We start from the raw sequence: 12425 nt of genomic DNA on the forward strand, positions 1-12425 counted from the left end.
AATCCCAGCAGCTCGGGAGGCTGAGACAGGAGAATTTTGAGTTCAAAGCCAGCTTCAGCAACGGCAAGGCGCTAAGCAACTCAGTGACACCCTGTCTCTAAATAAAATACAAAATAGGGCTGGGGATGTGGCTCAGTGGTCCAGTGCCCCTGACTTCAATCCCTGATACCTCCCCGCCCCCCAAAATGTAAATAAATAAAATAAAGGTATTGTGTTCATCTATAACTAAAATATTATTTTCAAATAAATAAAAGAGCTGGAGATGTGGCTCAGTGTAAAATACCCCTGGGTTCAATCCCCAGGACCCACCCACCCCAAGAACAACCAAAGAAAGAAAAAAAGAAAACTAAAATGTTCAGCTATAATGTTGCTGCATAAAGTATGACACCATTTAAACTTTAATAATGTGCAAACTATTCCTCAGAGTTTAGTGACATATAAATATCTAGTGAAAGTATAAAGAAACCTGAGGGATAATGATGCACTTCAGGATGGAGCTCACTTTGGAGGGGGCGGGAGAGGACATGAAGGGACAGTTAAGACAGGAGCACTGACTATCAACTGGAGTCTTGTTTTTTTTTTTTTTTTTTAAATAAACATCTTTATTTTTATTTATTATTTTCTTTTTTTTTAAAATATTTTTTATTTTTTTTTTTTTTAGTTATCGGTGGACACAACATCTTTGTTTGGTATGTGGTGCTGGGGATCGAACCCGGGCCGCACGCATGCCAGGCAAGCGCGCTACCGCTTGAGCCACATCCCCAGCCCCTTATTATTTTCTTATGTGTTGCCGAGGATCAAACCCAGAGCCTCCTGTGTGCAAGGCAAGCGCTCTGCCACTGAGCTTCAACCCCAGCCCTGGAGCCTTGTTTTATTACTTGGCAAGGAAAAGCTATTTAGTAGGATACGGCTCTTCGTACTTTAGCTAATTCAATTTTTAAAAACCCAAGTTTAGCTGGGCATGGTGGCACATATCTGTAATCCCAGCAATTCAGGAGGCTGAGGCAAAAGGATCACAAGTTCAAGGTCAGCCTCAGCAAATTAGAAGGATCCTGTCTCAAAATCAAAAATTTTAAAAAAGAGCTGGGGGTATAGCTTAGAGGTAGAGCACCTCTGGGTTCAATTCCCTGTAACAACAACCTCTACTCCCCCAAATTTTAAAACTGTGTAAAATAATGGCACTCTTAGTTTTTAGTGCTAAACAGGAAAGACAGGAACTATGCCTAAATCCATGTTCTCAGTACTTGCCCAAGCTCTTTTCCAGAAGAAACATGTTGCCCCAAACTACCCATTTTGTACTCAGATAATAAAAGCTAAATTTAATTTCAGTTAAATCAGATTGGGAAGAGGGGTCTTGGGTCTGCACTCACGGTTCAGCAAGCATCATGGGTAACGCATTCTCTTGTATCTTGGATGGTCGATTGAAACCCATGGCATAGACTCCCTGGAGAAGCTGTGGCTTCCTAGGAGTAAAAGCAAAGACAAGATGGGTTTCAAATAGTTGAAACTAGTTTAAAGGCCTCTAATCTTACCTTTTCCTACATCTAGCAAGGAATGATGAATGATGCCTTAAAAAATACTATTTAAAGTCAACTCAAACCACCATCTTTACCTACTAAGATATATATATGTGTATTTTTTTAAAAATATTTTTTAGTTGCCAATGGATTTTTTACTTTGTTTATTTATATGTGGTGCTGAGGATCAAACCCAGGGCCTTCACACATGCTAGGGAAGCACTCTACTACTGAGCCACAACCCCAGTCCAATACATTTTTTTTATCTGTTCTAACCCTACTAAATTTTAATCTGCAACTATTATATAATTCATAAAATAAAGACTGGTTTCCTTTTTTGGAGAAATTCATGCTTTTAGCAGACCCACAAATCGGCTGGTCTTGGATGACAAGTGTTCCCTGCGTACAGCAGAGCAGTATTTACTAATTCATAGCATAATAAATTATAAAAGAAATATCTAAAAATAAATAGTTCTTGCAATACTGCTAAGATGTAGAAATCTTCTTAGAGAATGGATTTCAGTTTTTATTTCTTGGTGCACATGTTAAAACTTGAGCCTCAAAGGCTGGGGATATAGCTCACTGGTAGGGTGCTTGCTCAGCAAGTGTGAGGCCCTGGGTTCAATCCCCAACACTACACAAAAATTTAAAATTGAATCACAGTCCTTTTGTGTTCCACACTCCTTCTAAGGCCAGCTCTGCAAATACACTAGATAACCAAGAGGTAAGAATATTGATTACGCCAGTTTCTAATAGCTAATGTAGAATAGATGACTTTAATTATGTTTAATCAAAGTAAAAAATAAAAAAGCACCAAATTCTTATATAAGTAGCCACACAAAAGAATATCAATTAAACTACCCTTACATTCCATTTACAATGAGCTCTCTGTTATCTCTAAACTGACAGGACATTTGACAAAAACCACAACAGATTGTTTCTGAAGAAAAGCCAAACTGCATCAAGACTTCTGTTTTCGAAGCCTTCCCTGGAGGCTAACAGGCTCTCTAAAAGGCAAATGCTGCCACATGTTTCTCAGATATGCAGAACTTAAAAAAAAAAAAAAAAAAGAAATGCTTGGTATTTTTTGTTGGGAAAATAAAGCAGCTTCTTATTTAGTTATTAAGGAACAAAGTCATACCTAATTGGGATTCATATAATCTGATAGCTTTCACTGGATTATTATTTTTCTTTTATTTTGCAGATTATTTCAAATCTTTTAAATAAACAGCCCAAATGCTGGGAATGGTGCCACACATCTGTAATCCCAGGAACTCAGGAGGCTGAGGCAGGAGGATCACAAGTTGGAGGTGAGTCTCAGCAACTTATCAGGGACCTGCATAAATCATCAGTGATACCCTGTCTCAAAAAATTAAAAAGGCTAGGGATGTAGCTCAGTGGTAAAGGCCCCATGTGTTCAATCCCAAGTACCAAGACAAAACAAAGGCCCCAAGTACATTAGGTGACCTACTTCCTGTTCTTTGCTTCTTCTGACTTCCAACAATTGAATTTGAAAGAACTTGCCTTTTTTGGTACTGGGGATTAAATTCAGGAGTGCTTTACTACTGAGCTACATCTCCAGCTGTGGGAAGCCATTCTCCCATGTGATTTGAGTTACCTCCCTGGCCGGGTGAGAGGCGCTTAGACACCGCCATGTCAGAGCCTTCCCCACCCTGTCTCAGGTGCGAGGGCTTGTCCGAGTGGGGGTGTGCCTGACCACTGACCTGAAGACCAATCACTGACCCTGACCTTGGAATGCTGCCCCCCTCGACCTTCATTGGATTAAATTTTCCCTTGAATTTTTTGTTCCCCAATAAAAGCTCACTCCCTGGCGTGTTCCCTCTCTCTCGTGGCCTCTTGTGTTAACCTTGCTTCGACATTAGATGGCTGGAGGCAGGAGCTAGGAGGAGCCGTCTCTGAGCTGGGCAAATAAGGTAACGAAAGTTATGTCTCTTTAATTTTAAAACTCACTAGTTAATTTTTATGCCTTCAAACCTCTATTATGAAGCTAGCGTGCTGGTCGCGTGGCTGATCCAGCCCTTTTTTAAATTTTGAGACAAGGTCTCACAAACTTGCTGAGGCTAGGAAAAGTTTATTTCTTGAAAACCTTAAAAGTTACACTTTAAAATCACAATTACTTTGTATTATGATCTAGATCTGAAATGCCCTGAGTCTTGTATTTTGAAAACTTGGTCTCAAATGCAGCAAAGTCCAGGGATAGGGCTATTTTAAGAAACTGTTGAATCAAGAGGGCTCTAATCTCATCGGGGATCAGTACATTTGTGAATGAACTATTGGGAGGTGATGGAAACTGTTGGCAGGTGGGACATGGGGGGAAGGAGTAACTCACTGAGGGGCATGTCCTTGGGAAATATATTTTATCAGTGATTCCTTCCATTCTCCCCTTCTCTCTGCTTCCTGCCTGCCCTGAGCTGAGCAGGTTTCCTCCTCCACACCCTTTTACCATGAGGCTCTGTCTTACCTCAGGCCCAAAGCAATGAAGCCAGCCAAACATGGACTAAAATCTCTGAAAATGTAAGCCAAAATAAAATTTTCTTCCTCTAGGTTATTTTTCTCAGATATTTGTCACAGTGACAAAAAACAGATTAATACATTTCACTAACAACTAGTTAGCTCTTATTTTCAATGTGTCTTACTCAGTGGTATTAGACAGCAGGAATTTAGCCTCTATTTGCCCAGAGGGACACACTAGATTTTTCTAAACAAAGGCAAATAATCCATTTATTCCACCACATTCTTATTCACCAGCTATTTTCTGTCTATGATTTGGATCCTGGCAGACAGAAAGAATGGTAGGTATGTGATGTACTCCTCGAAAAAACCTGCACAGTGGCATATACATGAAGCAATCATCCATAAATACCATTCTACTAATTTACTGAAGAAAACAAAGCATGTGGAATGACCCTCATAATTCTCTACCTTTTTTTTTTTTTTTTAAAGCGAGAGAGAGGGAGAGAGAATTTTTTTTTTGTTTGTTTTCGGCGGACACAACATCTTTGTATGTGGTGCTGAGGATCGAACTTGGGCCGCATGCATGCCAGGCGAGCGTGCTACCACTTGAGCCACATCCCCAGCCCTAATTCTCTACCTTTTAAAATAATGACATTAAAAGGCTTTCTTAGCACACCAGGAAGAAGCTACCTTAAGGCTTGATTCTGGGGTTTTCTTAAAATTTAGAAACAATAAAATTTGCTTTCCACTCTAATACTGAGAATCCAGGCTCTTTTCAGACTTTCTATACACAGATAAACTGTTCTTAAGACTGTATACCCTACAATCTAACAAAAGGGCTTACCTAATAAGAAATGTTCCTGATATCCAGAAATCACCTGTCAGCCAATATTTTATTGAAAGTTCTAAGAGCATAAAAGAAAAGAGACTTTCAGCTATGATGAATAAATCTGTGGCATTTAAAATCTCTACCAAGAAAGTCAGGCCCAGAGGTGCACACCTTTAATACCAGTTTCCCAGGAGGCTGAGATGGGAAGCTCCCTTGAGCCCAGGAGCTGGAGGCCAGCCTGGGCCACAAAGAGAGAAAGAGTCTCAAAAAAACCAAGAAAACTGGATAGCCAAGAAAGGGGTGGGAGACCATCACTGTAAACTTGTTCATTCGTTTTCACTTCTGAATTGTGCATTATTACCTACTCAGAGAAGTAAATACATTAAAAAATTTAAAGCAAATTAAAAAGTAAAATCCTCACAAGAATTTCTTATGTACTAGTTTTATAGGGGCATAGTTGGGAAGAAAAAGTTGTTCAAAGCCATGGATACTCACAGTCGAAGCTCTTCAAAAGACTTCACTGAGTAGAGCGGGGAGTTCGGATCCCGCTGCAGGACTTCCACTTGGTTAGTGTTATCCACAAGGTTGCTTCGGATCAGCTTGTTGAGTAAAGACTGGGCAGCTCTGTCCTCTGTCAGGAAGAAACTAGCAGATTTTCTCTATACTCACCAGGCAAACTCCACCCTTGTAAGAGCCCACTCTTCCCCTCTGCACCTCTGCACCAGCACCTGGGCAACCAAGCATGGCTGGAGAAAAACATGATCACACTGACAAGCCTCCTTTTTTTTGTTTTTAGTACTAGGGATTGAACACAAAGGCACTTATCACTGAGCCACATTCCCAGTCCTTTTTTATTCTGAGACAAGGTCTCATTAAGTTGTTTAGGGTCTTGCTAAATTGCTAAGCCTGGCTTTGAGCTTGTGATCTTCCTGCCTCAGCCTCTTGAGTTGCTGGATCACAGGTGTGCAACACCATGCCCTGCTCTCCCTTTAAATTCTTCACCACTAGATTCAAATGGGCTGAGTTGCCCAACAAGTCTTTGTTTTCATAGTCCACTCGTTCATCCTTCTTCTCAAACCTCCAGCTATAACTCCTCTTTTCTCAACTTTTTAACTTCTCCACATTCCCATTCATGACCACAACTACACATCTACCCATATCTACATAACTATCCTCCACCTCCCATCTAGTACCTAGATAAACAGCTTGTGCTCTTAAGGCTAAGCCTCTGCTTATCTGAAAGTTCTCATTCTTTCCTGCCCACAAGGGTATGTCTCCTCATTTTCTCATGCATTTCACTTTCCCCCTTTACTGGACCATTCCTAGGAGCAAGTGAGCCTGTTTTAACATCTATGTTCATAAATGTGTTTCTTCCTTTACCTCACAATCCCCATTCCGCTACTGTTAGAGTTCACTACTCCAGTTTCTGGAACATTCCATAAAAGAGCTGTCTATATTCATTTTGCTTTCTTTCCCTCCTTTCTACTGTACACTGAATGAGCTTTTTTCTTTTTTTTTTTTTTTAAACCTCGCCATTTGACCTCAATAGTCCTTGGAAAGCTCAACAATGATTTCCACACCACAAAATCAGTTTAATGGTCAATTTCTAGTTTCTCTTTTTTGAGACAGGATCTCACCATATGGCCCAGGCTGTCCTCAAACTCCCAGGCTCAAGTGATCCTTCTGTTTCAGCCTCCCTAGTAGCTCGGACTATAGAAAAGTACTACCACAGCCAGCTCCAGTTCTTCTCTTAATCAACTTTTTACCCATAGCTGACACCCTACTTTTGTAATACTTCCTCTGGCTTCTAGGACATCATGCTCCTGATTTTCACTCTATCTCACTGACTGCTCCTTCTCAATCTCCTTTGCTGAGTCTTCCTCTTCAACTTGATCTCATAACTCAGCCTCTGGGTCCAGGAAGGCAAGCGCCAGGTTATATTCCATCTCTTGCCATGGGGCTTCAAAAAGTAGTTACCTTTCTCTTCTTCATCTGTCTTCTCTGCAGTGGTACTGGTTTTGATAACACCTACACAAGAAAACACATGTCACTAAACAGGCAAATATTAAACTTAAAAGGTGGGACAATAGCTGGGCAAAGTGGCACTCACCTATAATCCCCAGTAGCTAGGGAGGCTAAGACAGGAAAATCACAAGTTCAAAGCCAGCCTCAGCAACAGCTGGGCGCTAAACAACTCAGTGAGACCTGTCTCTAAATTAAATAAAATACAAAATAGGACTGGGGATGTGGCTCAGTGGTTGAGAGCCCAAGTTTAATCCCCGGTACCCCATCCCCTACCAGAAAAAAAAAAAAGTAGGACAACAGAAACACTAAAACTTATTTAAGTGACCCAAATATAAATAGTTGGCATTTCTTTATGTTTAATGGATTTTATATCTAGCAATTCTTTAAGTGTATAGAAATTCAAGCTAACTTAATATATCACTTCTGAATTATCCTAAGTTAAAAATACAGCATTATGTTAGCAAACACAATCCAACAATTTTTACCTTTTAGACTGGCAAAATTATAAAAGTTTGGGGCTGGGGATGTGGCTCAGGTGGTAGCATGCGCATCTGGCATGTGTGAGGCACTGGGTTTGATCCTCAGTACCATACAAAAATAAAGATATTGTGTCCACCTAAAACTAAAAAATAAATTTAAAAAAAATTCTAAGTTTGATTAAACATCATGATGGTGACAGGAGAAAAAAGGGAGAATTTATATTTGTATTTGCTTTGCTCAAAAAACCGATGAAGACTACTGAAAATCCAGGAACAGTGGTTACTTATGGGATGGTATATGTTATAGGTACAATTGTGTCCTCTCAAAATTCATATGTTCCGGTCCTAACACCTAGTGCCTCATAATGTGACCTTATTTGGAGATGGGGGTCACTGAGAATAAAAAAATTTAAGCTAAGATCAGAGTATGCCCTGCTCCAATAAGAATGAGTCCTTATAAAAGAGAAACTTAGGGATACAGCTCAGTGACAGAGCACTTGCTGAGCCTGATTGTGGCCCTGGATTCAATCTTCAGCACTGCCAAAAGGGGAAAAAAAGGAGGGGGGATGGCACTTGGACATCAGACACAAAGAGAATGCCAGGTAAAAATAAAAGGAGAGATGGGGGTGATGCTGGAACATCAAAGACTACAAACACACCACAAGAATGCTGGGGAGAGGCAACAGAATAGTCTTCCTCATAATCCTCAGAAGAGACCAACCCTGCTGATACCTTGATATTGGAATTCCAGCTTCCCAAACTGTGAGACAATAAAGTGCTGTGGTTTAAGCCACCCAGCTCTGTGATACCTTGTTAGAGCAGGCCCAGCAAATAAACACACGTGGCAGTAGGAATAGGGTAAACATTGGAGCAGCATGGGAAGGAAGCCTTGTATATTTTTATATATTTTGAGTTTTAAACCTAGACATACTTTCAAAAAGTTAAAAACTGATATATTCCCCTTTAGTAATGAATTCTAATTTAGGACTCTCAATTCCAGCTCCGGCATTTGCCAAATATTACACTGAAGAAAAGAGTCATGGCTTGCTGCAGCTGTGAGTGCAAAGCAGACACACACATGTCACTTGTACCTAGCCTGTGGTTTCTAGTGACTCACCATTGGTATCTGGTTTGACCTTCTCTTCCTTGATCTGCAAACTGCTCATCTGAATAGGAATAAAAAGAAACAGAGTAAGCAAATGACCTAAGCAAAGGAAGGCCTCTGAGCAAAACAGAAGCTCCCTAGTGAAAGTCTGACAAGAACTACTGCAGAACTATATTCAGAGAGCTGGTCTGTTCTGCTCAAAGCAGAAGTGCTAAAAGCATGAGCAAAAATGTTTCCTGTATCTTCAACAACCTAAGAAAAGGAATGATAGCTGGGCATGATGGTGCATGCAAATATTCCTAGAAACTTAAGAGGCTGAGGCAGGAGGATCATTAGTTCAAGGCCAACCTGGGTAACTTAGTGAGACTCTGGCTCAAAATAAAAAATAAAAGGGCTGGTAATGTAGGTCAGTGGTAGAACACTTGCCTAGCATGCATGAGTGTCTGGGTCCATTCCCCAGGTCCGCCATAAAGAATAAAAATAGAAAGGAAAGAAAAAAATTAAAAAGAAAACCTTAAGCCCTGAGTCTACAACGGGCATGCATGACAACACTTCATCAGTGTTACTATTTGTTGCTGTAGGAATTAAGCACATCCTACAGACTTCACTGGCAGAGCACTCTTAAAAGGTTGTACCTGATTTCCTCTGAACTTTGCCTCTGGAACCTTTTCCTTTTGCTAATTTTGCTTTCTATCTTTTCACTGTAATAAATCATAGCCGTGAGCACAAGTATATACTGAGTCTTTATGAGTCATCCTAACAAATCATCAAACTTGTAAACTTCAAGAAAGTCTTAAGAGATGTTTACCAAGATGTTGCCTTTTCTCAAATTCAGAACATCCAAATATGAATTCACCACTCTCCATATCAAAATCATCCTTCCTGGGATGGGGTTGTGGCTCAGTGGTAGAGCGCTTGCCTAGCATGCGTGAGGCACTGGGTTCAATCCCTGGCACCACATAAAAATAAACAAATAAAATAAAGGTATTGTGTCCATCTTCAACTAAAAAAAAATATTTAAAAAAAAAATCATCCTTCCTCCTACTTCCCCATTCCTGTTACTAGCACTTTATTAACGATGCCTATCAGATCCAGCTTGAACATAGTAAGCTTTGGTATTATTTCCCTTCTCTTTTTTTTTTTTCCTATTATGTTAGCATATCCTGCTTAGCTCACCTCCACGGTATTTCTTGATCCCATCACCTCATCTTCATTTCCATTGTTCAACATATGCCCTCTACTTCTAAGATATCAGGATAACTTCCCCACTGATCTCCTTTCCTCTAGACATCATTCCTTCTACCACATTCTGTTCCCTGCAATCCAATATATCTCGCCGACCCTCAGATATAATTTGTCAATATCCCTTTTGTAAAACATCCCCAAATTTACCAAATAAAGCTTTTTTTCCTCTTCAAATTCTTCATTAAGTTCCAAGTAAGATCCTCTGCAATATCTTCTATACTGCCCCTACCCCAATCTAATAACCTAAGCTACAGCAAAAATGAGTTCTGATTCTTGTTCTGTAGGGGAGTCCAACACTTTGGTGCATTTTCTCCTCCTAAAATGCCCCCCCCTTTTGGTACCACGGATTGAAACCAGGGGCACTTAACCACCAAGCCACATCTCCAGTCATTTTTTATGTTTTATTAGAGACAGGGTTTTCACTGAGTTGCTTGGAGCCTCACTAAGTTGCTGAGGCTAGCTTTGAACTCACGATCCTCCTGCCTCAGCCGCCTGAGTCACTGGGATCATAGGTGTGCGATACTGTGCCCAGCCTAAAATGCCTTTTACCTCCACCTTTGTCAAATCTGATTTATTTTCTAATATCTAGCTCACCAAATCATACCTGATTTTCCTACTCATAATGCCCTCTTACTGCTCAGAGCTCATTTATCATATTATTCTTGGCACTTTCACATCACTTCCCATCATTTCTAAACGATGAAGATGCTTCCTATACTCCACTGGGCTTACTCCATTTCAAATACCTGCTGATAAACTGATAATCCTCCCACAACAATAAAAGTGGCTGGAGAAAAAACATGCAATTTAAACATTAAAAAGTTATATATGGCTTTTCAGGTGAGCCTACAATCCTAGCAACTCAGGGGACTCGGGCAGAAGGACAGCAAGTTCAAGGCCAGCCTCAGTACCTTAGCAAGGCCCTAAGCAACTTAGCCTGACCCTATCTCAAACAAACAAACAAATAAATAAATAAATAAAATATAAATAAATAAATAAAAATAAAAAAGGATGGTAGATGTGGCACAGTGGTTAAGCACCCCTGGTACTACTACTACTACTAATAGTAAATAAAACTTTTAAAAGGCTGAGCATGGGCCAAGTGCGGTGGGGCATGTCTGTAATCTCAAGAACTCAGGCAGCTGAGGCAAAGGATCCTGACTTCAAAGTAAGCCTCAGAAATTTAGCAAGGCCCTAAACAACTCAGCAAGACCCTGTCTCTAAATAAAATTTGAAAAACGGTTGTGGATGTGACTCAGTGGTTAAGCACCCCTGGGTTCAATCCCTGGTAAAACACACACACACACACACACAAAGGCTGAGGATATAGCTCTGTGGTGGAGCACCCATGGGTTCTATCCTCAGTACAAAAAAAAAAAAAAAATAGTTATACAAGGCTTAAGACTACCAAAAAAACCTACATTCTCAAAATCAGCAGTCCATTATTAATGAACAAATCTAAACTTCAGGTGTCAGGTATGTAAGAACTGAAAACCACAATTTACAGCACTTACACTCCAGTTAAATGAATCTTCATTAATTAGAAAAAAATGACTAATATATGAAACTAAATGTCACTTTAGACATCAGAGAAACAATTTGTAAGTCCCTCTCTCCGACATTTGCAGTTGACTGAAACATTAAATCTAAACTTGAATCTGTTATTCTGCTACAAACTGCCAACCATGTTAAACATGGATCCAAAAATTGTTAAATATAAAGTAGCCCGAGAACACTTAAAAAAATGAGAGGTGGGGAGGGAGGGGAAGAGAGAGAGACCTGTCAGTTAATAAGGAAAAAAAAAATCAGCATTTGTATCTGCCTTTCCTTACAATCATCAAGACAAAGAGGTGCCATAAAGGAAACCAGACCATACAGCAAGGATAGATTTACCAAAAGATAAAGTCTTTAGCCAAATAAAGATAAAAACTCCACACCGGTTTCCTTCTAGGAGCAAACAGGACTAAGGGACTGCCCAAGGAAAACTCGAGGAGCGTGCTGGGGAGAGGCCTGCCCAACTCCGGCGCTTCTGGCGCCCGAAACAGAGTCTACAGGGGCCCGAGGTGCTGTCCCCGAGCCTGAAGCCACTGACCGACTTGACAGCCGCCTCCTGTTCGTCCACCGCCAGGGCCCACGAGTCGGTGGCCATGTCCTGTAAATGGTAGGGTAACTCGCGAAAACCTGCACAACACAGAGCGCCAATATCAGTCCCCGGCCCGCAACCAGCGCAAGATGCCACTCACGCGGGCCGGAAGTGGCGGAGCGCGAACTCACTGACGTCAGTTCCTTCGCGGCCGCAGACGTCACCCTTCAGCGCCAGGCCTTCATCTGTAAGCCGACCCAGGTGTTGTTTCGATTTTCTCAGGTGCGTCTTCGCTTGCGTTAAAATTCTTGAGCGCGACAAAGTGAAAAACAGCCCTCCCTTAATTATTGCCTTACTTCACACGGAAATAGCTCAAAATTTATCTTAAAGGGAATTTTTTAATATTTTTTAGTTCTCGGCGGACACAACATTTTTGTCTGTATGTGGTGTTGAGGATCGAACCCCGGCCGCACGCATGCCAGGCAAGCGCGCTACCGCTTGAGCCACATCCCCAGCCCTCAAAATTTATTTTAAAAACCGCCGCAATTCAAAGTTTCTGAACTGTAAAGCTTTATATAAAGTCTCATGAAAAATGTATTGACTGTGGGGTGGCTCAGTGGAGCACATGTCTGTCATGCACGAGGCCCTGGGTTCCATCCCCAGCTCT

The 12425-nt window shown here is 40.9% G+C and overlaps 1 protein-coding gene across 3 annotated transcripts in view; it reads right to left on the reverse strand.

Annotated features, from left to right (window-relative positions):
- Positions 1 to 11930, reverse strand: part of LOC113190080 (ATP-dependent RNA helicase DDX19A) — a 27878-nt gene extending 15948 nt beyond the window's left edge. The window contains exons 1-6 of one of the 3 annotated variants that reach the window (XM_077792940.1): positions 11768 to 11930; positions 9239 to 9379; positions 8443 to 8491; positions 6799 to 6849; positions 5317 to 5452; positions 1371 to 1463 (exon numbers count right to left, since the gene is read on the reverse strand). In XM_077792940.1, the coding sequence (XP_077649066.1) occupies positions 1371 to 1463; positions 5317 to 5452; positions 6799 to 6849; positions 8443 to 8491; positions 9239 to 9307 (398 nt within the window). In that variant the 5' untranslated portion in view covers positions 9308 to 9379; positions 11768 to 11930. Of the gene's footprint in view, positions 1 to 1370; positions 1464 to 4836; positions 4892 to 5316; positions 5453 to 6798; positions 6850 to 8442; positions 8492 to 9238; positions 9380 to 11767 lie in introns of those variants that run through there. The other 2 variants (XM_077792941.1, XM_077792942.1) reach the window with 2 other exon arrangements.
- Positions 11931 to 12425: the final 495 nt, after the last annotated feature.

Source organism: Urocitellus parryii, chromosome 15 (genome assembly GCF_045843805.1).
Source record: "Urocitellus parryii isolate mUroPar1 chromosome 15, mUroPar1.hap1, whole genome shotgun sequence".
Lineage (NCBI taxonomy): Eukaryota > Metazoa > Chordata > Mammalia > Rodentia > Sciuridae > Urocitellus > Urocitellus parryii.